This window comes from Helianthus annuus, chromosome 8 (assembly GCF_002127325.2).
Source record: "Helianthus annuus cultivar XRQ/B chromosome 8, HanXRQr2.0-SUNRISE, whole genome shotgun sequence".
Lineage (NCBI taxonomy): Eukaryota > Viridiplantae > Streptophyta > Magnoliopsida > Asterales > Asteraceae > Helianthus > Helianthus annuus.
This window is the reverse complement of record NC_035440.2, coordinates 40422100-40443217: the sequence shown is the minus strand read 5'-3', so window position 1 is coordinate 40443217 and position 21118 is coordinate 40422100. Positions and strand designations below refer to the sequence as shown.

At 38.1% G+C, this 21118-nt stretch overlaps 1 protein-coding gene across 1 annotated transcript; it reads left to right on the top strand.

The window, feature by feature from the left end:
- The first annotated feature begins 16699 nt into the window (after positions 1–16699).
- On the top strand, positions 16700–18130 carry LOC110869902. Its single transcript, XM_022119105.1, has one exon. It carries the CDS (start codon positions 16700–16702, stop codon positions 18128–18130), a length of 1431 nt encoding a protein of 476 aa, XP_021974797.1.
- Positions 18131–21118: the final 2988 nt, after the last annotated feature.

The window sequence follows — 21118 nt, the reverse complement described above, 5'->3', positions numbered from 1 at the left end:
GTGTCGTTTGATATTTGAAATAAATATATATTCTATATCTATTTATAAAAGGATTCGAGTTTAAATATAATAACTATATTTACTTTATATAATCGTTTGCGTCATCGTCGTTTTCGTAAGTTGTAAAGTGCCGTTGTAAAACAAATATTCATTTGTTTTTGTGTTTTTATTAAAGTTTCTCGGATTCTATAGGTTTCGTCATTTAATAAAACACGTTGTATATTACGGTTTTTCTCGAAAAACGGGCAGAGTTTCCTCTGTTTTTGGACGGCCCCGACAACACAAGTTGTCGTTTTATTTTTCAAAATTCAACAATATTCAATAAACTATAATCACAATATTTACAAAACATTAGTCGAATATTGGATGCGTTCGAGTTGTATTATATGCATGTATGATAATCACTTTTTGAGTTGCGATGTCAGTTTGTCAACATATAATCTATACGTTTTTATGTATAATATCCTTGCATGAAAAACAATATACTCATTATGACGTTTATTATTCGGTTTGGTTTTAAAGCTCAGTTCCACGTTTAAAACAATATATATAATAAAATGGTGTAAATGAAATTGCGACAATAATTTTTACCAAATCTTTGTGTCGAAAAGCTGAGTTGACCGAGTCAACCGGGTTGACCGAGTTGACTCGCTGAGTTGACCAGGTTTGACCGAGTTGGCTCGGTTTGACCGAGTCAACCAAATCGGACCATCTGACCAAGTCGCTTGACCAGAACACATCTGTTGACTGAGTTGACTAGCCAAACATTAACCCGAACACCGAACCCGAGCCGCTCCAAACCACCATCCAGAATCTGACCGGGACCTGAGCTTGAACCGTAGTGAACCTGAACAAAACCATCAGTCGCTTATGAACATCGTCTCTATCAACAACAGTAGCCAACATAAACAAAATCATCATCACCTTCAGTTTGCAAGAAGTAAGAAGAATGGGAGGTGATTACCGGGATACTCGTCGAAACGAGACAAGGACCGTCGGTCCGAGTCTCCGACCGCTGGACCGTCACGCCACCGTCGTCACTCCTGCCGCCGCCGTCGCCGCCGTACCGGAAAATATCATCATCTTCAGCAATTTAGTGAAACTCGTCGGATAAAGGCCAAGCCCGCCGGACAATGACGCCGACCGTCGGTCAATGACGCCGATGCCGGTCTGTCGGTTCTCTCTCTCTCCTTCTGCCTCTCTCTCTCCTTCTGCCTCTCTCTCTCCTACTGCCTCTCTCTCTCTCTGTAGCCGCCGCACCACCACCGGACGGTGGTGGGGGTGCTCCGATTTGTCGTTGAGAGGGGGGGTATAAATAAAATGGTGTGAGTGGTGTGTGGCCGAAAGAAACCGTCACCGGAGTTTAATCAGACTCCCCTGTGCTTTCCAGTAGGGAAAATCGAGGGGTAGGGGTTTACAGGGAAGGGGGTGCTGAAGTTGGGTGTGTCAGCCGACCAGGAACCGACGCCAGAGCGTCGCCGGTATACCGGCTGGTTCCTTTCGCCGGTGAGGAGTTAACGAGAGAGAGAGTGAAAGGGAATTGTAGGTGTGTGTGTGAATTTTCTGCACAAAAAAAAATGAAGGTTAAGGGGCATAATCCCCCTTTTATACATATGATTTTCTAGTTTCAAGTGGGCTTGGGCCAGGGCCCGCAAGCCCACTCTCGTGTCTAAGAGGCCTGTATTTCCTACAAGACCCGTTTTCGCAACCCGAGCATCCTAAAAAATGTCGTAGGATAGACCATTATAGTAAAAAATGCGTAAAGTGATGCCAAAAATTTAGTGTTCGACGTGTACGGTTGTCGTCGCGTTTAAAATCGCGTAATATTTATCTTTTCGTTGCTGATGCATTTTTCGATCCGGTTTCAACTGTAGTTATTAAAATTTTATTACGAAGCTAAATATAGCGTAAAATGTAAGTTTTGAAGGTGATAGGGGTCTCCGTCGCTTCCGTTTTGTTGCCGATGCGTTTCCTACCGTCGCGTTTTCAGTTCACGTTTGCATTTGTGTCGCACGGAAACCCAATAAATTCACAAAATTAATTTCATAAATATAGATATTCGTAGAAATTCGTATTTGTCGGCGTCGTCAGTATTTTGTACCGTATCAGTTCGTTGTCGCTTAATATTCACTAGATTTTTCCGTAAACCACCGTTCACGCCCCGTAAAGCCGGTTAGCCGTTTCTAGGCACTCCAAAGGCCTAATTAAGTTAATTCGCATCTTAAACACTACTTATTTTCGCGTTAATCATTTGTTAATAACGTAATTAGGAGCCGTAAATCCCCGGTTGTCACAACTATGTCTAGTGTATGTATTGGGAGTTAGTTTGGCTGGTAAGATGGTTATGGTAGGTTGATCGAACAATAGGTTGATGGTAAAGTGTCAGGTTCCGACTAAATACCTATACGTATGATGCTTGGTGCTTGACGGTACGATGTACAAGTGGGTTACCAGTCATGGGTATTGGAAGGTTCCCTAGATGTGCTTTGTATCGGGTTTCTTGTGTTGTGAGTATAGGCGAGGGTGGTAAGATTCTTGTGCTAAGGTATCGATGGATTTTCCGGTAAGAGAACTAGTACTAAGTTAGGATATGTTGTTGAAAATCGAAGTCTCGAGGGTGTATGGTTTGTCATTTGCGTTTGTTGGTTACGTTGTCTATGGACTAATTATGTTTTACCAACTAAGCGAGGTCAATGAAGTGACATCTACAAGATTTATACGTATGTGAGAGAAAGTTTTCTTTGGTTCCCTATTGGGAACACAGTTTCTTTAGGATGATAGTATAATGTGTGCGTGGTTTAGTGATTGGATGAAATATGAAAATCGTGGGCAAGAGGTTCATCAAACCGACTAGGTTAGTTGGTAGCATTTCTTAAGATTTTGAAAATCGATTAAGAAAATATTTAAAGCATAACTTGGGAATTTCGTGTATGTAATTTACGTAAGTAGTTTGTAGGGCAAGAAACACGTTTGATAAAACAATAAGGTTCGAGAGTTATGCATAAATGAGAAAATTTGTAGGAGGTAATTGTAGTGTATTATGGATGGTATGATAGATGAAAGGGAAAGTGTATTCAAAGTGGTGTACCAAAACACCTTATTTCATGTTGATACATATAGATGCACATGTGCATTTCGATTTTTTTTTTGAATTTTTTTTATTATTGACGAAATATAGCGATTTTCCAAAAAATAGTAAAAAAAAGAATTTTTTTGGGTGTTTTTTAGTTTTTTAGGTATTTTTGGTTGTGTTAGCATTGGTTCTCGCAGTTCTCGCAATAAAGGGTGGTTCCTAACGGATCATTCTCATATATATATATATATGTGTATATATATATATATATATATATATATATATATATATATATATATATATATATATATATAGTGGGGAGTACAAATGAGAAGAATTTTTTTGTAAGAAGAAAAAAAAAGTTTCAATCAATAAGAATGCTTCATTTTACTTCATTTAATATTTGCATTTAATTTTAATATAAGGGTATATTGGTAAACTTACATAAATCATTAATTTGTATTCTTCCCATTTAGTAGCTAACTAAATTAAATTTTAACTCTTTTTTCGAAACATATACTTTTTTCCAAATTAAAAAAACAACTTAATTTAAAGTGTAGAATAAATTACTAGTTGTGTGGGGATAAATTACGAGTTATGTAGGATATATTTTGAGGTGTGTAGGATAAATTTTGACTGTCTAAGATAAAATTCAATAATGTGTAGGGTATATGTAGGGAAATTTTGATATGTGTAGGTTTTGTAGATTATATGTAGGATAATTAATGATTAATTGACTAATTAATTAAAGAGAGAAAAATTAATGATACGAGTAATAAATGAAATAGTATTTTACTAATATGTCATTTCTTCTTTTTCTTCTCAAATTAAAGTTCTTCTCAAATGAACTTTCCCCTATATATATATATATAAGGTTCAATTAAAAACCACTAGTTAGAGTGAAAACCCGAAAACTAACTATAAAAGCCTAAAATACATACCATTTTTAAATAAGGAAAGCGTTAAAATAAAAGGTACAATAATTCAATATTTTAAAAAATAAAAGTATTTGAATTTTATGTGACAAGTATATCTTGCAAATTAACCCATGGTTTTATTTAAAATAAGACAATTAAGATTTTATTGGTAAGAGCTCCTTAATTGATTATTACATTAACATTTCACGCCAACTACGCAACAAATACAAAGAGTTCCGCGACAAAATGACATTTCTATACTCGACTCAATCGGTGTGATATGTATGCAATCTTCAGCACACCACTCTGGTTTACAATGATCCGGCGAATGATCAATAGAGAAAGCACAATACTTATCATCTGCCAACAAAATAAATAAAAATAAATAAGAAATATAAATAAATAAATAAAGTCATTTGATTGTTTTTAGTCATTAAATTATGATAAATAGATGAGATACTAGGTGTGCTAGTATACTTACAGCACCCTCAATTGTCATACGAACCGTATAAACAACGAAATATGTTGTATGGTTCGTTTGGCCTTCATCACTAGTGTGTGTTATCACATTAAGCATTTTTTCTCAATCTAACACATTATATAACCTCCATAATTTTTAACAACAACTCATATGACCCATATAAACATTATTTCTTTTACGATTTACTAAAACCATATGACCCTTTATGATCCCTCACACACAACTACCCATACGATGTGTATGATGTGTTAGTGTTGTGTGGTTAGTATGCCACTGGTGTCCTATAGTTTGAGCCAATAATAAGTGATGAAATTTGCTTTTAACAAAGTATTACCGTATGCCTTGCATTCTTCTTGGGGGTTAAGGGTAGCTATACCATTAACAAGGTTTGACAATAACAGGTAAAGAACGATAAAATGCATGATACTTTTCCCCGATAGAGTACCAAATATTAAGATTTATATTAACATATTCACATATGTATAGATGATATTTATAGGATGAACATAATGAACCCCACCTACAACATTAAATATCTGATTGTACATTTTCTTCTCTTTGCATATCTTCTTTAAATGTTTTACACCCCATTTATCTCTCTCATTCATCCCGTATGATTCTCTCTCATATTTAATATATATATATATACATATTGGGTAGGGATAGTGCACATTAAATCAAAAGTGTGAGAAGTGTAAGAAGTGTTTTAAACCATTAGATCTTTGATCTAATGGTTGAGATCAATAGGGACCAAATTATAAATTGTGTTTTAATTATTTGGACTGATTTGAAAATTGTAGGGGTAATAGTGCCATTGTATATGTTTCAAATTAAGTAACCTCTCCTAAATTCTATCAATTTACTCCTAAATTCTAGCGATTCAATTTTAAACTTATTTTAAAATTCGAACATTCTAAAAAATCCGGAAATATGTAACTGCTACAAGAAATATATAACACTATACATCCATCATATAAAACTATATATCACCATGTAACACCGTATAATACACTGTGTAAAACCATATAACACTATGTAACACTATATAACACTATATAACACTATATAACAGTATACATTTATCATAGATATGCTATTATACAAATATAACACTATAACACTATATAACTCTAAATAACACTATATAACACCATATAATACCATATAACACCATATAACACTATATAACACTATACATCCATCATATAACATCATATAATACTATGTAACACAAAAAAACACTATATAACACCATATAAACACTATGTAACAGTATGTAACACTATATAACACTATATAAAAATATATAACACTATACAGTTCTGAATGAGATGACACAAATTCGTAGATTAATTCCTTTATTCGTATTCCTATAATTAAGGATGGCGGTTATGGAAGGTTATCAATTAATTAAATCAATAACAAAATTACTTGTTTACCCTTTTGAATTAATTTAGATTGAGGACACATGTCATCACCACAATATTTCTCACCCTTCTCACACTTTTAAATTAATGTATATATATATATATATATATATATATATAATTAGAAAAGCTTCATGAATAGTAATTTTAATTTTTTAATAATATGTATAGCTTTTTTAATATGTTTATTATTTTAATATTATAACAAAATTTCTTATTGTATTTACTTTCAACCTTACATATATTAAAAATATTATTTTTATAATCGCAATACCGAAACCGTAACAAACCGAACTAATTTCAACCGAACAATACTAGTACCGGTACAAGTAGTCATTTTTATTGATTTCATTTGATGTAAACACGAGTTGATTGTTGTGCCGATTGCCCGTATCGTTACAGTACTATAATCAACCAAACTTATACTGACTTAAAGCCCGCCGCAAAGCGCAAAGATATCCAACTTGTATATAACTGTAAAGTGATCATGAATAGTAATTTAAGTTTTATAGTAATATATATAGTTTTTTTCATACTTCTATTACTTCCATATTCCTATAGATTACTGTTATATTTACTTTTAACCTTAAACATATTTCTTTAATTGTAACTTTTAATGATTTTCTTTTTTTAATATTACTGATACTGTCTGAACAACATTAGTACGGTACCGTATAACATAAGTATAGTTTTTTTTATTATTATTATTAGCGTCATCATGTGTTTATTATTATTATTATTATTATTGTTATTATTATTATTATTATTATTATTATTATTATTATTATTATTATTATTATTATTATTATGTACGGTTCGATAAAAGTTCTATACGAACGAGCCATATATAGCTGATTTTTTTATGGTTCGAAACCGAACATATACCAAACAAACAACATTGGTAATGGTACCGTATTCGTTTTAATAGTTTTCTCGACATGGCGGTATAAAATTCATTGAACAAAAAATTATATTTGCAATAAAGTATTTTGTTTGGTATCGTAAGCTATATCTATTGTCAATACGATACCGATATTGTAACGGACGGATACCAACCGAACAACACCGACACCGGTACTAGTATTCGTTTTTATTGTTTTTAGTCGATGTAAAACACGTGTCGATCGGCAACGATTGTTATGCCAAGTGTCAGTATGGTACTGGTATTGCAATGAACCAGACCGATAATGACCAAAGGCTCGCAGCAAAGAGCGTGAAAACCCCACTGGTAGGTCTAACCACCAACATCCTATTTTTAAAATATATATTTTAATGGTTCACGTAATACTATTTTCAATTATACAATAGGTGTCTTTGAACACCAAGCATTAAATACTAATTAAATGCAAATATGGTTTTTATAATATATATTTAAATGCTTTTTAGTATATTATATTTGTTATCATCTTTTTCATATTTGAGAAAGAATTATGTTTAGTGAAGGTAGTTTAATTTTTTTTGTTTCTTTTCATTATTAAAATCAACTTTTATCATTTTATTTTGAATTATTTTTTTGATTGTTCCTTCTCTTATAACATTCCAAATACAAAACTATATATAATTTTGGGTATGCCATTGTGACTCGCTTATTTTTATATACGTCTTTACTCATAATTGAGTTGTGAATACTAATGCACAAGTAATCGAAGCACTAACGTACATGTCATCAAATCTACCACACCGTTCAACATTTATTCTTTTTTTATATAAAATAACATCATTGACCCTTTTCATTCTTTTAATATTTAATTTAATATGTTACAAATTTTGTGCAAACTGTTGCGACGTGCTTAATTGTATCTGTGTTTTCGTAGGTCCCTTAAACAACATAGATATCAAGGATTTTGGATCTACAAGGTAAACGTGTGTATAATCCCCTTGTTCACCACTTGTGGATGTAAACGGAAACCGATCATACAATCAAGACAATAAACAACAACCGATCATCATAAACACATTCAGATTCATTTCATTGTTAAAAGGCCGTGATTACAAAGGGTTCTGTGACATTTATGCCTTTAAAACATTTGTACAATTCCGAACAATTTATCTAATGAAATCTTGTATTTCATTCCCGCGAATGGTATAATTACATGTGACATTCACACATTTCAGTCCATGTAGAATTTCTACCCCTCAAAGCTTTTCTAGAAGTTATACGTAAACTGATACGCAAACGTAATCAGTTTAACGCAACGTACACTTCAGAATAGTGACACAAGCTAGACATACCGTAAATACCCTTTACATAACTTAGAAATAAGTTTTGAAATGTTTGGTATGGCAAAAACATGTTTATTCATGCTCAGGGACTATTTGCGTTAAACTACCAAAGTCTGCCGATTCGCGTATTTCTTAATACAAAACACGCACGCACATCCAAAAATTTTTGTAATCATTAAAATCTTGTATTTTAGTGATGAGAATGCAAAAATATATTCGTTACCCAATTTCGGTTTTTATTTTTGCGTTCGTTAAAGCGTCGTCGTAATTAAGCGAAAAACGCGACTGTACAACCGAACGCCCGCATCCACAACATTTCCGGGCATAGTTCAAGTCCCTTTATGCTTTAACATCCTTATAAAGAATGAAATTTGGGTTAACGAGGGTTAAATACATCAAAAACTCATTAAACATGTTGCAGGGACCTGTTTTGATAACTTCTGAAACTCAACCACAAAGGGGTGGCGTCACGCGATGGCCAGAGGCCCATCTGGTCGCGCCACGCGAGCCCCATGTCTATGCAGAAAGTTGTTTTTCAGCAACAGCTGATTGCACATTGTATTGTTTTGATTGTTTTGTTTGTTTGGGGACCAAGATAAGTGTTCTCCAAGCACAAGACCTGATCCTAACACATGTTGCAATCTTGTGAATCCTTGCTAAACACTCAATCACTTGGCATGATCCTAAACAACTATAAATAGCACCCAATTCTTCTTCATTCTTTGCTCATTCCATTTTCTCATCTCTCCCAATAATTGGAGCTTGCTTCCATCCTTGGAGGCTTGCTACCTGAGATCTTAAAGTGTTCTTCAACACAAGTAAGTTCTCATCTTAGTGTAAGGCAATTCTTTTAGCTATTTTGAGCTGAAAGTCAAACTGTTTGACTCACTGTTTGACTTTCGGTTTTGACCATAATTGGTCAAGTCAAAGTTCAATCGAACTTTGCAACGTGATCATAATCACGAATGTAATAATCCCTTGCGATTATACCTACTGATTATCACGTTTACTAGTCAAAGTGACGAGTCAAAGTTTAGGTATTAAAACACAAAGTTTTGATACCAAATCAGTTTTGCAACTTAGTTAAACATGTTTTGACATGTTTAAGTCATCACTTCTAGTTTAGTGCTTATTTAAGGTCGTAAGTCGAGCGGTTTTGACCACCGCTTTAACTTTCGAATCCGACCCGTTTGGTCTATCTGAGGATCCGACCAAACACATATTTGTGACCAAAGTTGTATAGGGAATAACCTCCTGAGGCTATACCTTATGGTCACGTCGTTTCGTTAGTTATATGCTAAGTCTATAGTTATATGCCTAAAAATGACCAAAATGCCCTTTTTGCGCATAAATTCATTTTAAGCATATGTAACAAAATTTTTGACATTTAAACTGATGTTATAACATTTTCAAACATTTTTGGGCATTTAAGACTTATCATAGGAGATGTTGAACCATTCGAACACACTTTTACGCAAATGACATGTTAGAGTAGCGTAAACTACCTTAACGAGTCATAACGGGTCAAAAGCACTTAGGATTCATTCCAAATCAGAATGTTGAGTTTGTTAAACCATTTCATATGAGTTCCAACACTCATTTGGTTTAAAAGACCTCATTCTATCCGATTCTGCCGATTATGTACCGTTACACTAACCTAGTATCCGACACATTAGGACATGTTTGAAGCTTTGATATTTCACTTGATTCAAGGATACTTTGCATTCCCAAGTGAGTACATATCTCCCCTTTTTATGTTTTGCTAAATGTTTTGGGGTGACTCATATGTGCTAAATCATTTTCAAGTTTTCAAAAACAAAGTCTATGGTTTATATAAAACACGACGATTTCAATAATGTGAACGAACTTGTTGGTGCATTATCCATAACACGAATGACATTCATTAGCTTTGATCAAGCTGACCAGTAGTATGTTATGGTACCATAGGACTGACAATCCAGTTACTAGGCTATTCACTGGATTGGTGGGTAGTTTGGGGAACGACAAAAATTGTTTCTGATTAACAAATCATGTGTTGATTTGTTAGTCTTGTTAAAGAGACCTTTCAGGGTCTATTAAAGATACCCGATGGGTGGTATAGTCGAGTCACACAGGTTTTAATGTGTTCATTAAAGAACGACCAAAAGTTTTCACAATTAAAACATGGACGATTTATTCATGACACAAACGATTGATTGATGACACGTACAATGGTTTATGACACGCACAATGGACGATTGGTTTATAACAAGGACAAATGGTTTGAAACAATGTCACACAATGATTTTCACTTAAAGATATAAACCATATATCGTTTTCTCTTAAATTGGCTTATTGTAAAACAAATGTTTTCGGTCAAGATTCATGGCTACAAGGTTTTGTTTTACTTATATCAACTTGTAAAAGTTGATAAAAAAATATTGCAATATCAAACACTTTTTGATTTCAAGGTTCACACTCGTCGACTCTAGTAGTCGGATGAGGTATTGCAATATGAATTCAAAGCCATGAATTTGACACACAAAACCTATGTACTCTCCATCTTTCTTTGCTGACTGTTTTTCACATATGTTTTAGGAACTATTATTTGATGATTGATTTGTTACTTCAAATAGGATGGACGCGGGCCTTAGTGACTTTAAAACTTGAAAGACAATTATTTGTACTTGATTGGTATGAAACAAAACAATGAGTGTATTAATGAAATAATACAAAACATTAAATACCATGTGTTGTGAAACAATTCCTGTAACGTGACTCCCCGATGTTTCCACCGCGGTTTGTTGTATTACGCAATCGGGGTGTTACAGAGATTGGTATCAGAGCCATGGTTATAGGGAATTAGGTTATTAGTAATACTCTTGACCTAGTCTATAACCTTTCTAGGACCCTAAACGCGAGTTTTCTTGCGTTTAGATTCTTAATACAATACCATCACCTATCCTTAGGTGATTACAAAAAACAAAACATAATTCATTCTCTGGAGTTAAAAATTTTCCAAAACCATAAAATCATCTATCCTTAGATGATTTGTTTTAAGCTTTTAAGCCTTTGGTGTTTTCAAAATCTCGTCAAAGTTTGGGCTTTAATAATGTGAACATGTGTAATCCGAAAGGGTCGGTGCCTGTACCCTAAGTTTTCTGTCTAAGGCTAGAGTGTTCGTACAAATCCGCATCACCGGACTAGTCACTCTTACCTGGGAACTCTTGGGGTGAGTGTCCACTTATAGGCTAAAGCATGTCTTCGTGATACATTATAAAGACCCATTTACTTTGATTAGTCACTGTATTGTTTGTTTGTTTTAGGTAACGAACAAATGATCACAATCCATATGCTTCGTCGATATTTTTAACGTTCAATTTTGACTATCCAATATCATCTCACTCGTTTTCTATCATATTTCTCCGCTCTTTGAGGATGCCTCCTCGACGTGATCAAGCTCAAGATGCCGCTATGGCAGCCATGATCGCTCAGCAAATCGCTGCTGTGCTCCAAAACCTAGTAACCCAGTTAAATCAGGCGAACAACAACAATAATCACAATGCACCCGCTCCGTGCAACTACAAACAGTTCAACTCAGCTAAGCCACTCACATTTACTGGGTCTGAAGGAGCTACTGGGCTCCTACAGTGGTTTGAGAGTCTCGAAAGCACATTTCGTCATGTTCAATGCCCGAACGGGTGAAAGGTTGGGTTTGCATCGAATGTATTCCAGAAAAGAGCACTCACATGGTGGAACGGTGTGATGAGGGATAAGGGTGCCTATGTGGCAATGGCACAAATGTGGGAAGAGTTTCAAGCTCATATGATGAAGGAGTTCTGCCCATGACATGAGCAAATGGCACTTGAGAACGAATTCCATGGCCTGAAACATGATAGTGGAGAACATCGTGTATACACCGATCGGTATGAGGAGTTGAGCTTGTTGTGTCCAACCATGGTTACGCCTTTGGATAAGGCAATTGAGAAATACATCGATGGCCTTCCTGACCTAGTTCAGGACATTGTTAGTGATAACAACCCTACCACTGTTAGACAGGCTATCGAATTAGCTGCTACCTTAACTGAATCCCAAATCAGAAAAGGGAAACTGTTTCGCAAAGGCGACAAGAAACAAGCAGCTAATACTACTCAAGTGGAAAACAACGGAAACAAAGCTAAACCTTCCAAGGAATCCAAGAAGCATAAGGCTTCACAAAAGTTTGTGGTTGTTCCTCAACCTAACCAACCAGCTCAACCTCCTGCAAGGAAACCTTATGCCGGTACCGCACCGTTGTGCAACAAGTGTAATGCTCACCACCAAGCTCACTTATGGTGTCGTCAATGTACTTCCTGTGGGTGACTTGTTCACTTAGCAAATACTTGTCGATCTGCCCCGAACTGAGCTATTAAGAACCCCGTTAAACCTCAAGCAGATCCAGCACAAGCTCGCTTTCCACCAGGTTGTTGCTACTACTGTGGCGAGATGGGTCATTTCAGAAACAATTGCCCAAAGCTTTTTAATGCGAATCTAGCCCGTGTATGAGCATTTAATGCTAACGAGGCACGCGCTAAAGACGATGCAGCTTTGAACATTTAACCTTTTACATTTTCCTTTTGTTATCCAAGAATCTTGAAACAATTCAGTTGGTTTATAAATAAATTTTTTATTCCAATTTGATGTACGAAATCAATGTGATTACGCGTATGTGTGGCATACCCCTACAATACCGAAACCAAGGATATGGTTCCTTGCAAATCAAACTACTCTCGTAGTTTCTTCTATTTTGTGATCGCTCGCGATCTCCACAAAAATCCCAAGTACTCGTTTCTTCTAAGAAACAAAGTATAAGGTGCAAGTTGTGACAACCCGCATAATTACAGGTACTGTACAAATTAATTAACCCTAATTATGTGCTTAATGACTGCGCTTGACTACATCTGACGCTTTAAACTACTTACTGATTTATGTTATATACATACATGTGCATTCTTTACATACAGTCACTCTCTCCATTTCATACAGACTCTTAGTGACAGACCCGATGCACAAAGCACAATTAGCACAGTAAGCGGATAACTCAGACACATGCTGACAATGCCAGCACTTAGACAGATACTATTTTTAGGCCAGTATGGGCCAGGAATAAAACACTACACCAGTATGGAGTGTAGGGAAGTGAGGACCATAAGACTATGTCACTAGGTGATAGTTGAGTGCCGGAAAGTGCCTAAAACGCAACTTAATTACAGAATTCCGCATTTTTAGTAACAATTTAGCTTTTAACACACTCATATTATACAGAGTATTGACTAAATGGTCCTGGACACTTTCCTAAGTGTTGGAATTAATTTCGTTACAAAAAGATGCACAAAAGACGCTTTACGGGACAATTAAACGCTTTAACAGAACGATACGAAACCGAACAACCAGACATTACCCGAGACACGAAAATATTGTTAGAAATATTATTTTATCCTTTTAAATAAATTATGGTCACAAAAATCCCCATGCACCATGTAAACATGACATACACCCATTATACTTGTAAATACCCTTAACCTTCTAATAATTACCTACTAATTACCAAAAATTTACACTTTACCCCCACCAACCGAAAATCTACCCTAATGATTTGAAAATATTTTGTTTAGATATTTGAGATTGTAATCTTCACTCTTATTGACCATTAGATAGGCAATAATGATCTTAGGGTTTGAGAGTGCATGTTTCCAAGAACTTCCATCATTACAAAGATTACACCAATCTCCTCCCTCCTCTCTCTAAATTTCGGCTCATATACCCCCTCTCTCTATAACCGATTCCATCACCACCATACTTCACCATCTCCATTTCTTTCACTAAAAGCTCTCATTCAAAGATTGAGGATTCATCCATAGAAGTGCAAGATTGAAGGTTTTCAAGGAAGTTTGATTCAAGTTTTGTCACCAACATTTCACCATCATCTCATCCTAAGATTACTACCCTAGCCTTGTGCTAGTAGTAAGTCTCTTCACACTCTTGTTCCACCTTGATTCTTGTTATGAATTGTTGAATGTTCATCACACACAAAAGCTTAAACACTAAAATGTGAACTTAAAATTCTGCCTAAAAACCATATATAAAAAGGTTGTGTGAGGTTGAAATCTGAATGGTTTAGGGTTGGTTAAAGCATGGTTGAAGTTTTAACATTTGTTCATCAATAAACCATGGTTAGGATCTTCGTTTATGCACTTTTAGTCACTTCTACAATGTAAACAGCTTGCTGAGTTGGATTTCCAGCCAACTTCAACAGGCTGTAACGGGATCATTTTAAATCGAAAAACAGATTTTCTGAAGCCTAAAATGAGTATTTTGGAATAACTAAAAAAATGGCACTAGAATCGTAATTTTTCGAGACCGTTTACTATTTTTAAAAGACTATTTTTGGACAGCAGCTCAAGCTGCATTTTTACTGCAGAAAAAGTGTGTTGTTTTCGAAGTCATAACCTGAAACCTGAGTGAAACCGACTCATGGAATTTTTACAGTAGATGGACACCATTGTCAGGACGACACTCCAACTGGAATTTCGTCAATCGGGCTTACGGTTAATTTTTAGTGAATATTTCCGTAAACTGCAATTAGAAAGTAACAAATCTGATTGCAGTCGAGAAAATGATTTTCTATAAAATATGGGTAACGAACTGGACTTTGATATTTTTACACAATAAATTCTGGAACATATGTGACATTCTGTAAAAAATTGGTAATTTTTGGAAAAGGATAACTATTTTATAAAAATCCTTGAAAACAGTCCGGTTTCGAGTAACAAAGCTGAAATAAAGTAAGTAACGTTTTATTTGTCTATATGTCGGTTTGGTTATTGAAAATGAACTATTGGAGATATGTAAAAGAAAATGATATGCTATTTAAGCATGGACACCTCTATTTACAGAGGAGACTCTGCCGAAATTTTCCGAGAATCCGAACACTTAGTAAAATATTCGAGAATATAGATACAAAATAGTTGTCTAACTATCTTTCTAAAGACAATAGTTAAGTTAAAATAATTATTATTATTTTAACAAAATAATACCAAGGTAACATAAATCAAAACACTAAACACTAAGCCAAGGCACGACCCGTTCGTCTAATAGACATTAGTACGTTGTAGGTTGTCGTGTAGCGGAAAGAGTTAAGTTCGAGTCAAGACGCACTACGGTGAGTTCATGACCCCCTATTCCTTTACTGTTTTCGGTTTTATACTTCGGGGGTGGAATACATGTTTACAAATTATTTCAGACATTTTATAATTGGTATGATTAGCTTAAGGAGGGGTTTTTATTACGCGATCAAGTGAGTGGTGGGCATGACACTTAAGGCCATTAATCCTCATAGTAGGACCACGGGACATGAGTGATAGATCTATTTGGGTGTAGCGAGCCCACACCCATGAGGCCGGAGGCCCATGGTGGTGACTATGTCTTCATACCGGAGACAAATTTGTTAGGTTTGAGTCTTCCTGCATCATTCACATATACTATTGGATTTGCAACCCAATGGTGATCATTTTTCCTTATTGCTACATACCAGGGACAATATTACTTACAGACATATTAAACGGTTTATACACACAGACTTACACATGAACTCGCTCAACTTTTTGTTGACTTTTTAAAACTACATGTATTTCAGGGAATTAATTTGGATCTGGCAAGTGATGCATGATAAGCTGCGTACTTAATAAGGATGTCATCCGGAGTCGTAGGTTTGGGAAGTGTAACTCTTTCCTGGACGAGTTGCATGTCTCAAATCCTTGTGTTGTTGGGAGTCTTTTCGTCGAGTCTTATGAACTCATTTTTAAACAAGTCATGTTTTTTTAACGCATTCTTGTGGTTGATGTTTTAAAACAATATGTTATGCATTTTTTAACTATTTTAATGGATGAACATCATATGTTTTTATCATATAGCATGTTGTGATTGTTGCTATGGTATTAAGAAGTCACACCAAATAAACCCACGCTTCCGCAAAAGCCAGGGTGTGACAGCTTGGTATCAGAGCCGCGATCATAGCGAACTAGGATTCCTTCTCGAGTCTAGAGTATGATCACTAGGGCTCTCACGAAAATGTTTTCAAACATTTTTACATTTGCATACACTAAAAGCCCAGATCCAGGGCACAAACATTTTTACAAACAAAAAGGGCACAAATACACTTTTCAAAATTTTTGTATCAGTCTTAGAGACTGAGGGAGTTCAGTCTTAGAGACTGAGGGATTCAATCTTAGAGATTGGGGATGTTTAGCCTTAGAGGCTCGGAAAAATTCGAGTCTTAGAGACTGGGAGGTTGGTCTTAGAGGCCAGGGAATTAGTCTTAGAGACTGGGAGGTTGGTCTTAGAGGCCAGGGAGTTAGTCTGAGAGACTAGGGAATTCAGTCTTAGAGATTGGGTGGGATAGTCTGGGAAGACTAGGATGCATACATGATTTCATTATTATTTATTTACATGCTTACCTTATCTGTGTGCATATGTTGTGGTTGTGTTACAGACACCATGGCATCATCGGTAGTGGAGTATCCGACGCGAGTGACCCGAGGACTCTACCCCTGATGACTAGATGGCCACTGATTGGGGAGTTTACACCTCAGACACCACGAGCACAGACGAAGACGACTTTCTGCCTTTTGCCCTACCGATCTTCGGAGATGATGTACCCTTAGCTGACGGCCCACCTGGAGAGGACCTACCCCTTGTCCCAATCCCTGCCCCTCTTCCCTTCGCTGCAGTTCCCTTCGAGGAACAACCTATCGACGCGTTACCCGATGGTGACATCGACCTGCTCATCGAGGGTCCCCCGGAGGGAGACCAGGATGGTGGGGCCCCGGTGGAGGACGGTGTTCCGCATGTTGATATCCCAGATGCTGATCCTATTGTTCCCATGGTCGAGCTTCCTGATATGGAGGTTCAGTCCGATTCGTCCGCTTCAGGTTCCATTGAGTCGATAGCTTCATATATCCCACCGTTGGGACTCGGTTCCATTCCTCGCATGGACGCTGATGAGGAGATGGAGTTGGAGCAGCCTGCTGAGGCTCCTGCTCATCCAGATGATCCGATTCCTGCCATGCTTGTTAATTATCAGCCCGCTCCAGTCACTTCCGAGCCCGTTCTTGCCACTGACCCCGTTACTGTCACTGATACACCCGTTGTTGCACCACCAGTCGTTGAGATACCCGATGTAGCACCCATACCCGATCCCATGGCTATTTTTGATGACCTTGCACCGTTCGCTACCCACATGGACCCGAGGTACGCCCACTCCAGCAATGGGTGGATTGAGGAGGATGATTACCCTCCGTATGTGGTCCCCGTCACCCCACTTGCTGCACCTATTTCCGCACCAGTCGATGTTCCACTGTTCTACCCACACGTATCTGATACTCACCGCATCGACCTTCCTATCACTTTCCTTCAGGACATTCCTCCGCCCCAACCTGGGGAGGGATCGTCGAGTCAGCTTTTCGGCCACACCCCATTCATGCCAGAGGATAGCCAGTTCTTACCGCAGGTCCCTTATTCAGATTTTGTTCCACCAGTGTCATTTTCTGCACCTTTCGAGACCCAGTTTCCCCATATCACTTCACAGTTTGCATTTACCCCACACATTACACTTCCGGTTTCAGCCCCGATGGGTGAACCATCCCTATGGTCAGCACCCCAGGTCATGCCTGTATCCGACCCTTATCATCCATTCTATGACGGATTCTCTGTAGAGGACACGCTCACGTCACTGCAGTTACAGCGGGATGCCTTGAGGCAATGTGTCCAGCGGTTGGAGAGAGCTCCACATCCTCACTGTCCCTGTCAGACTCAGTTTTCAGCATCGCACACTTCCTTTCCATCATCTCAGGATTCAGACGTTCATTTCCTCCCTCTCGATCAACAGGTTGCTTTCGTGTTGCGCTTTGCCTATGCACTTGAGGAGGACTTGGTGCAGTTGCGCCGATTGATTTTCTCTCATTTTCCACCTCCTCCTCCACCGTCAGCTTAGGGATATACTCGGGGCAACAGGGATTTCAGATCTTCGACAGACCGGCTACTCTTAGTGGAAAGACAGTGCTAGAGCCATGAGTATGAAGACCTTTTTGAGACCACGATTTTGGTTTTTGATTTATTGTACTCAGATAAGGGTGATGTAGCCCTTAGTATATTTTGACACATGGTGAAATTGTGAAACAGTATTGGTGGTTTGTTTATGAAACTTAAATCGCAAGTCTTTTAAATCCATGCATTGTTGATTATTTGTTATGATTATGACATGAGATGTTATGTGAATGATGAATGTTACTACATATACGTATGATTATCATACTTACTATGACCTGACCAATATGGAACATCCTCTAGAAAATGCCTCCACGATGTGACAGACGCATGCCGACTAACCAGGCAGAACTGCAAGGAATCATCGCTGCCGCTATTGCACAATATGCTGCTTCTCAAGGAGACTCAAGCGGAAACATTTCGAACAACAACAACAACCCTCCAAATGGTAATGATCAGTCATAGGAGACACATTACACTATACTTGGACGATTCTTGTGCGACTGCTAATAATTCCTATAAATGACATTGCTTGTATAGGGTGTACTTTCAAGCAATTCTTAGATTGCAAGCCGCAAAACTTTGATGGCACTAGAGGCGCCGTGGCTTTTACTCGTTGGACTGAAAAGATGGAGACGACAATAAGAATGAGCAAATGTGCACCGGGACAACAAGTTACATACATCACTGGGCTCTTTACTGACGGTGCCCTATCATGGTGGAATCTCCAAGTTCAAACCCTAGGAGAGGCTGCAGCATACGCCATGACTTGGGCTGAACTAAAAGAGCTGATGCGCAAGAAGTATTGCTCCAGGGCTGAGATCCAGAGATTGGAAACCGAATTTAGGAACCTAAGGATGGAAGGACCAAAAATTGCTGAGTATGTTCAAAGGTTTCATGATCTGTCCCATGTGGTGCCGTACATGGTCACGCCCGAGTTCAAGCGCGTGGAACGTTTCATCTGGGGGTTAGCACCTCAGATTATGAGCATGGTCACAACGTCAAAACCAGCAACCATTACTGAAGCCATCGACTTGAGCATCTCACTGACTGAAGAAGCCATCAGGCTAAACAAGTTTTCAAAGGATGATCAGAAAAAGAAAGAGACTCATGTGGAGTCGTCGGGGGAAACAAACGCAAGTTTTCCAACTTCAAGCAAGGAACTAGCAGTGGTAGAAAGAGAAGTGAATCAAACACACCGGCCATGGCCAAGACTGGTGATGAAAATAGGGGAAAAGGTTACATGGGCACTCTGCCCAAGTGTGGTACATGTCAGTTCCATCACCCCGGCCCGTGCCGACTCAGAAAGTGTGAATCTTGCGGGAAGACAGGCCATTCGAAGGAGACGTGTTGGGCTGGATCAGGCCAAGGTGGTCAAAGGGGTTACAATAACAACAACTGTGGTAATGGAAACAGGCCGCAAGGAAATAATGGGGGAAACAGAAATCGTGGGAATGCCCCGAATCAAGCTGGTAACCGGGGAACAAACGGAAATCGCGGCGGAAATGGTAATGGGAATGGCCGAGGGCCAGGATGCTTCAACTGCGGGGGCGTTGGGCACTTCAAAAGGGAATGCCCAGAGCTAAATCAAGCGCAAGGCCGAGTTTTTAACATTGGTGCAAGGGAAGCGCGCCAAAATCCGAATGTTGTCACTGGTACGTTCCCTATAAATCAACGCTATGCGTCTGTTCTTTTTGATACTGGTGCCGATTATAGTTTCGTATCGTTAGACTTTAAGAACATGCTTGGGTTAACTGCTAGTAAGTTAGACGTTCCGTACTCTATTGAATTGGCGAATGGGAAACTAGTGGAAACGGGTGAAGTTATCAGGGGATGCATGATAGAACTGGGAGGACACGAAATTACGCTAGACCTACTGCCAGCCGAGTTGGGAAGCTACGACGTGGTAATAGGGATGGATTGGCTGTCTAGCAACAAAGCCGAAGTGGTTTGTCACGAGAAGACCATCCGCATTCCAATGGCCGATGGAGAGACGATTGTAGTTCACGGAGAGAAGCGCGATACGCCATTGAGGATCATTAGCTGCTTGAAAGCTAGGAAGTGTTTGAAGAAAGGATGTGTTGCCTTCTTGGCACATATCGTTGATAAGGAAGCCGCTGAGCCCAAGATCGAAGATATTCCTGTCGTGAAGGAATATCCTGAAGTCTTTCCAGAAGACTTACCAGGATTGCCGCCTCCAAGACAAGTCGAGTTTCACATTGACTTAGTTCCAGGCGCCGCGCCTGTGGCTAAGGCACCTTATCGACTTGCACCTTCAGAGATGCAAGAGTTGTCGACACAACTCCAAGAGCTGTTAGATAAAGGATTCATCAGACCAAGCTTCTCACCTTGGGGAGCTCCAGTTTTGTTCGTTAAGAAGAAGGATGGTAGTTTTCGTATGTGTATAGACTACCGCGAGCTAAACAAGTTGACTGTCAAGAACAGATACCCTTTGCCAAGGATCGATGACCTGTTCGATCAACTACAAGGTTCAAGTTTCTATTCGAAGATCGATCTACGATCAGGTTACCATCAACTGAGGATACAAGAGGAAAGTATCCCCAAGACCGCTTTTAGAACTCGATATGGATATTACGAGTTTCTGGTGATGCCGTTTGGGTTGACAAACGCTCCAGCAGTTTTCATGGATTTGATGAACAGAGTCTGCAAGCCGTACCTCGACAAGTTCGTAATCGTATTCATTGACGATATTTTAATCTACTCGAAGACGAAGGAAGAACACGAGCAACACTTGAGAGATATTCTAGAGCTGTTTAAGAAGGAGAAGTTGTACGCTAAGTTCTCGAAATGTGAGTTTTGGTTACGCGAAGTCCAGTTTCTTGGACATGTGGTTAATGGAAATGGAATCCATGTGGATCCCACCAAGATCGAGGCGATCAAGAATTGGGAGTCACCGAAAACGCCAACCGAGATT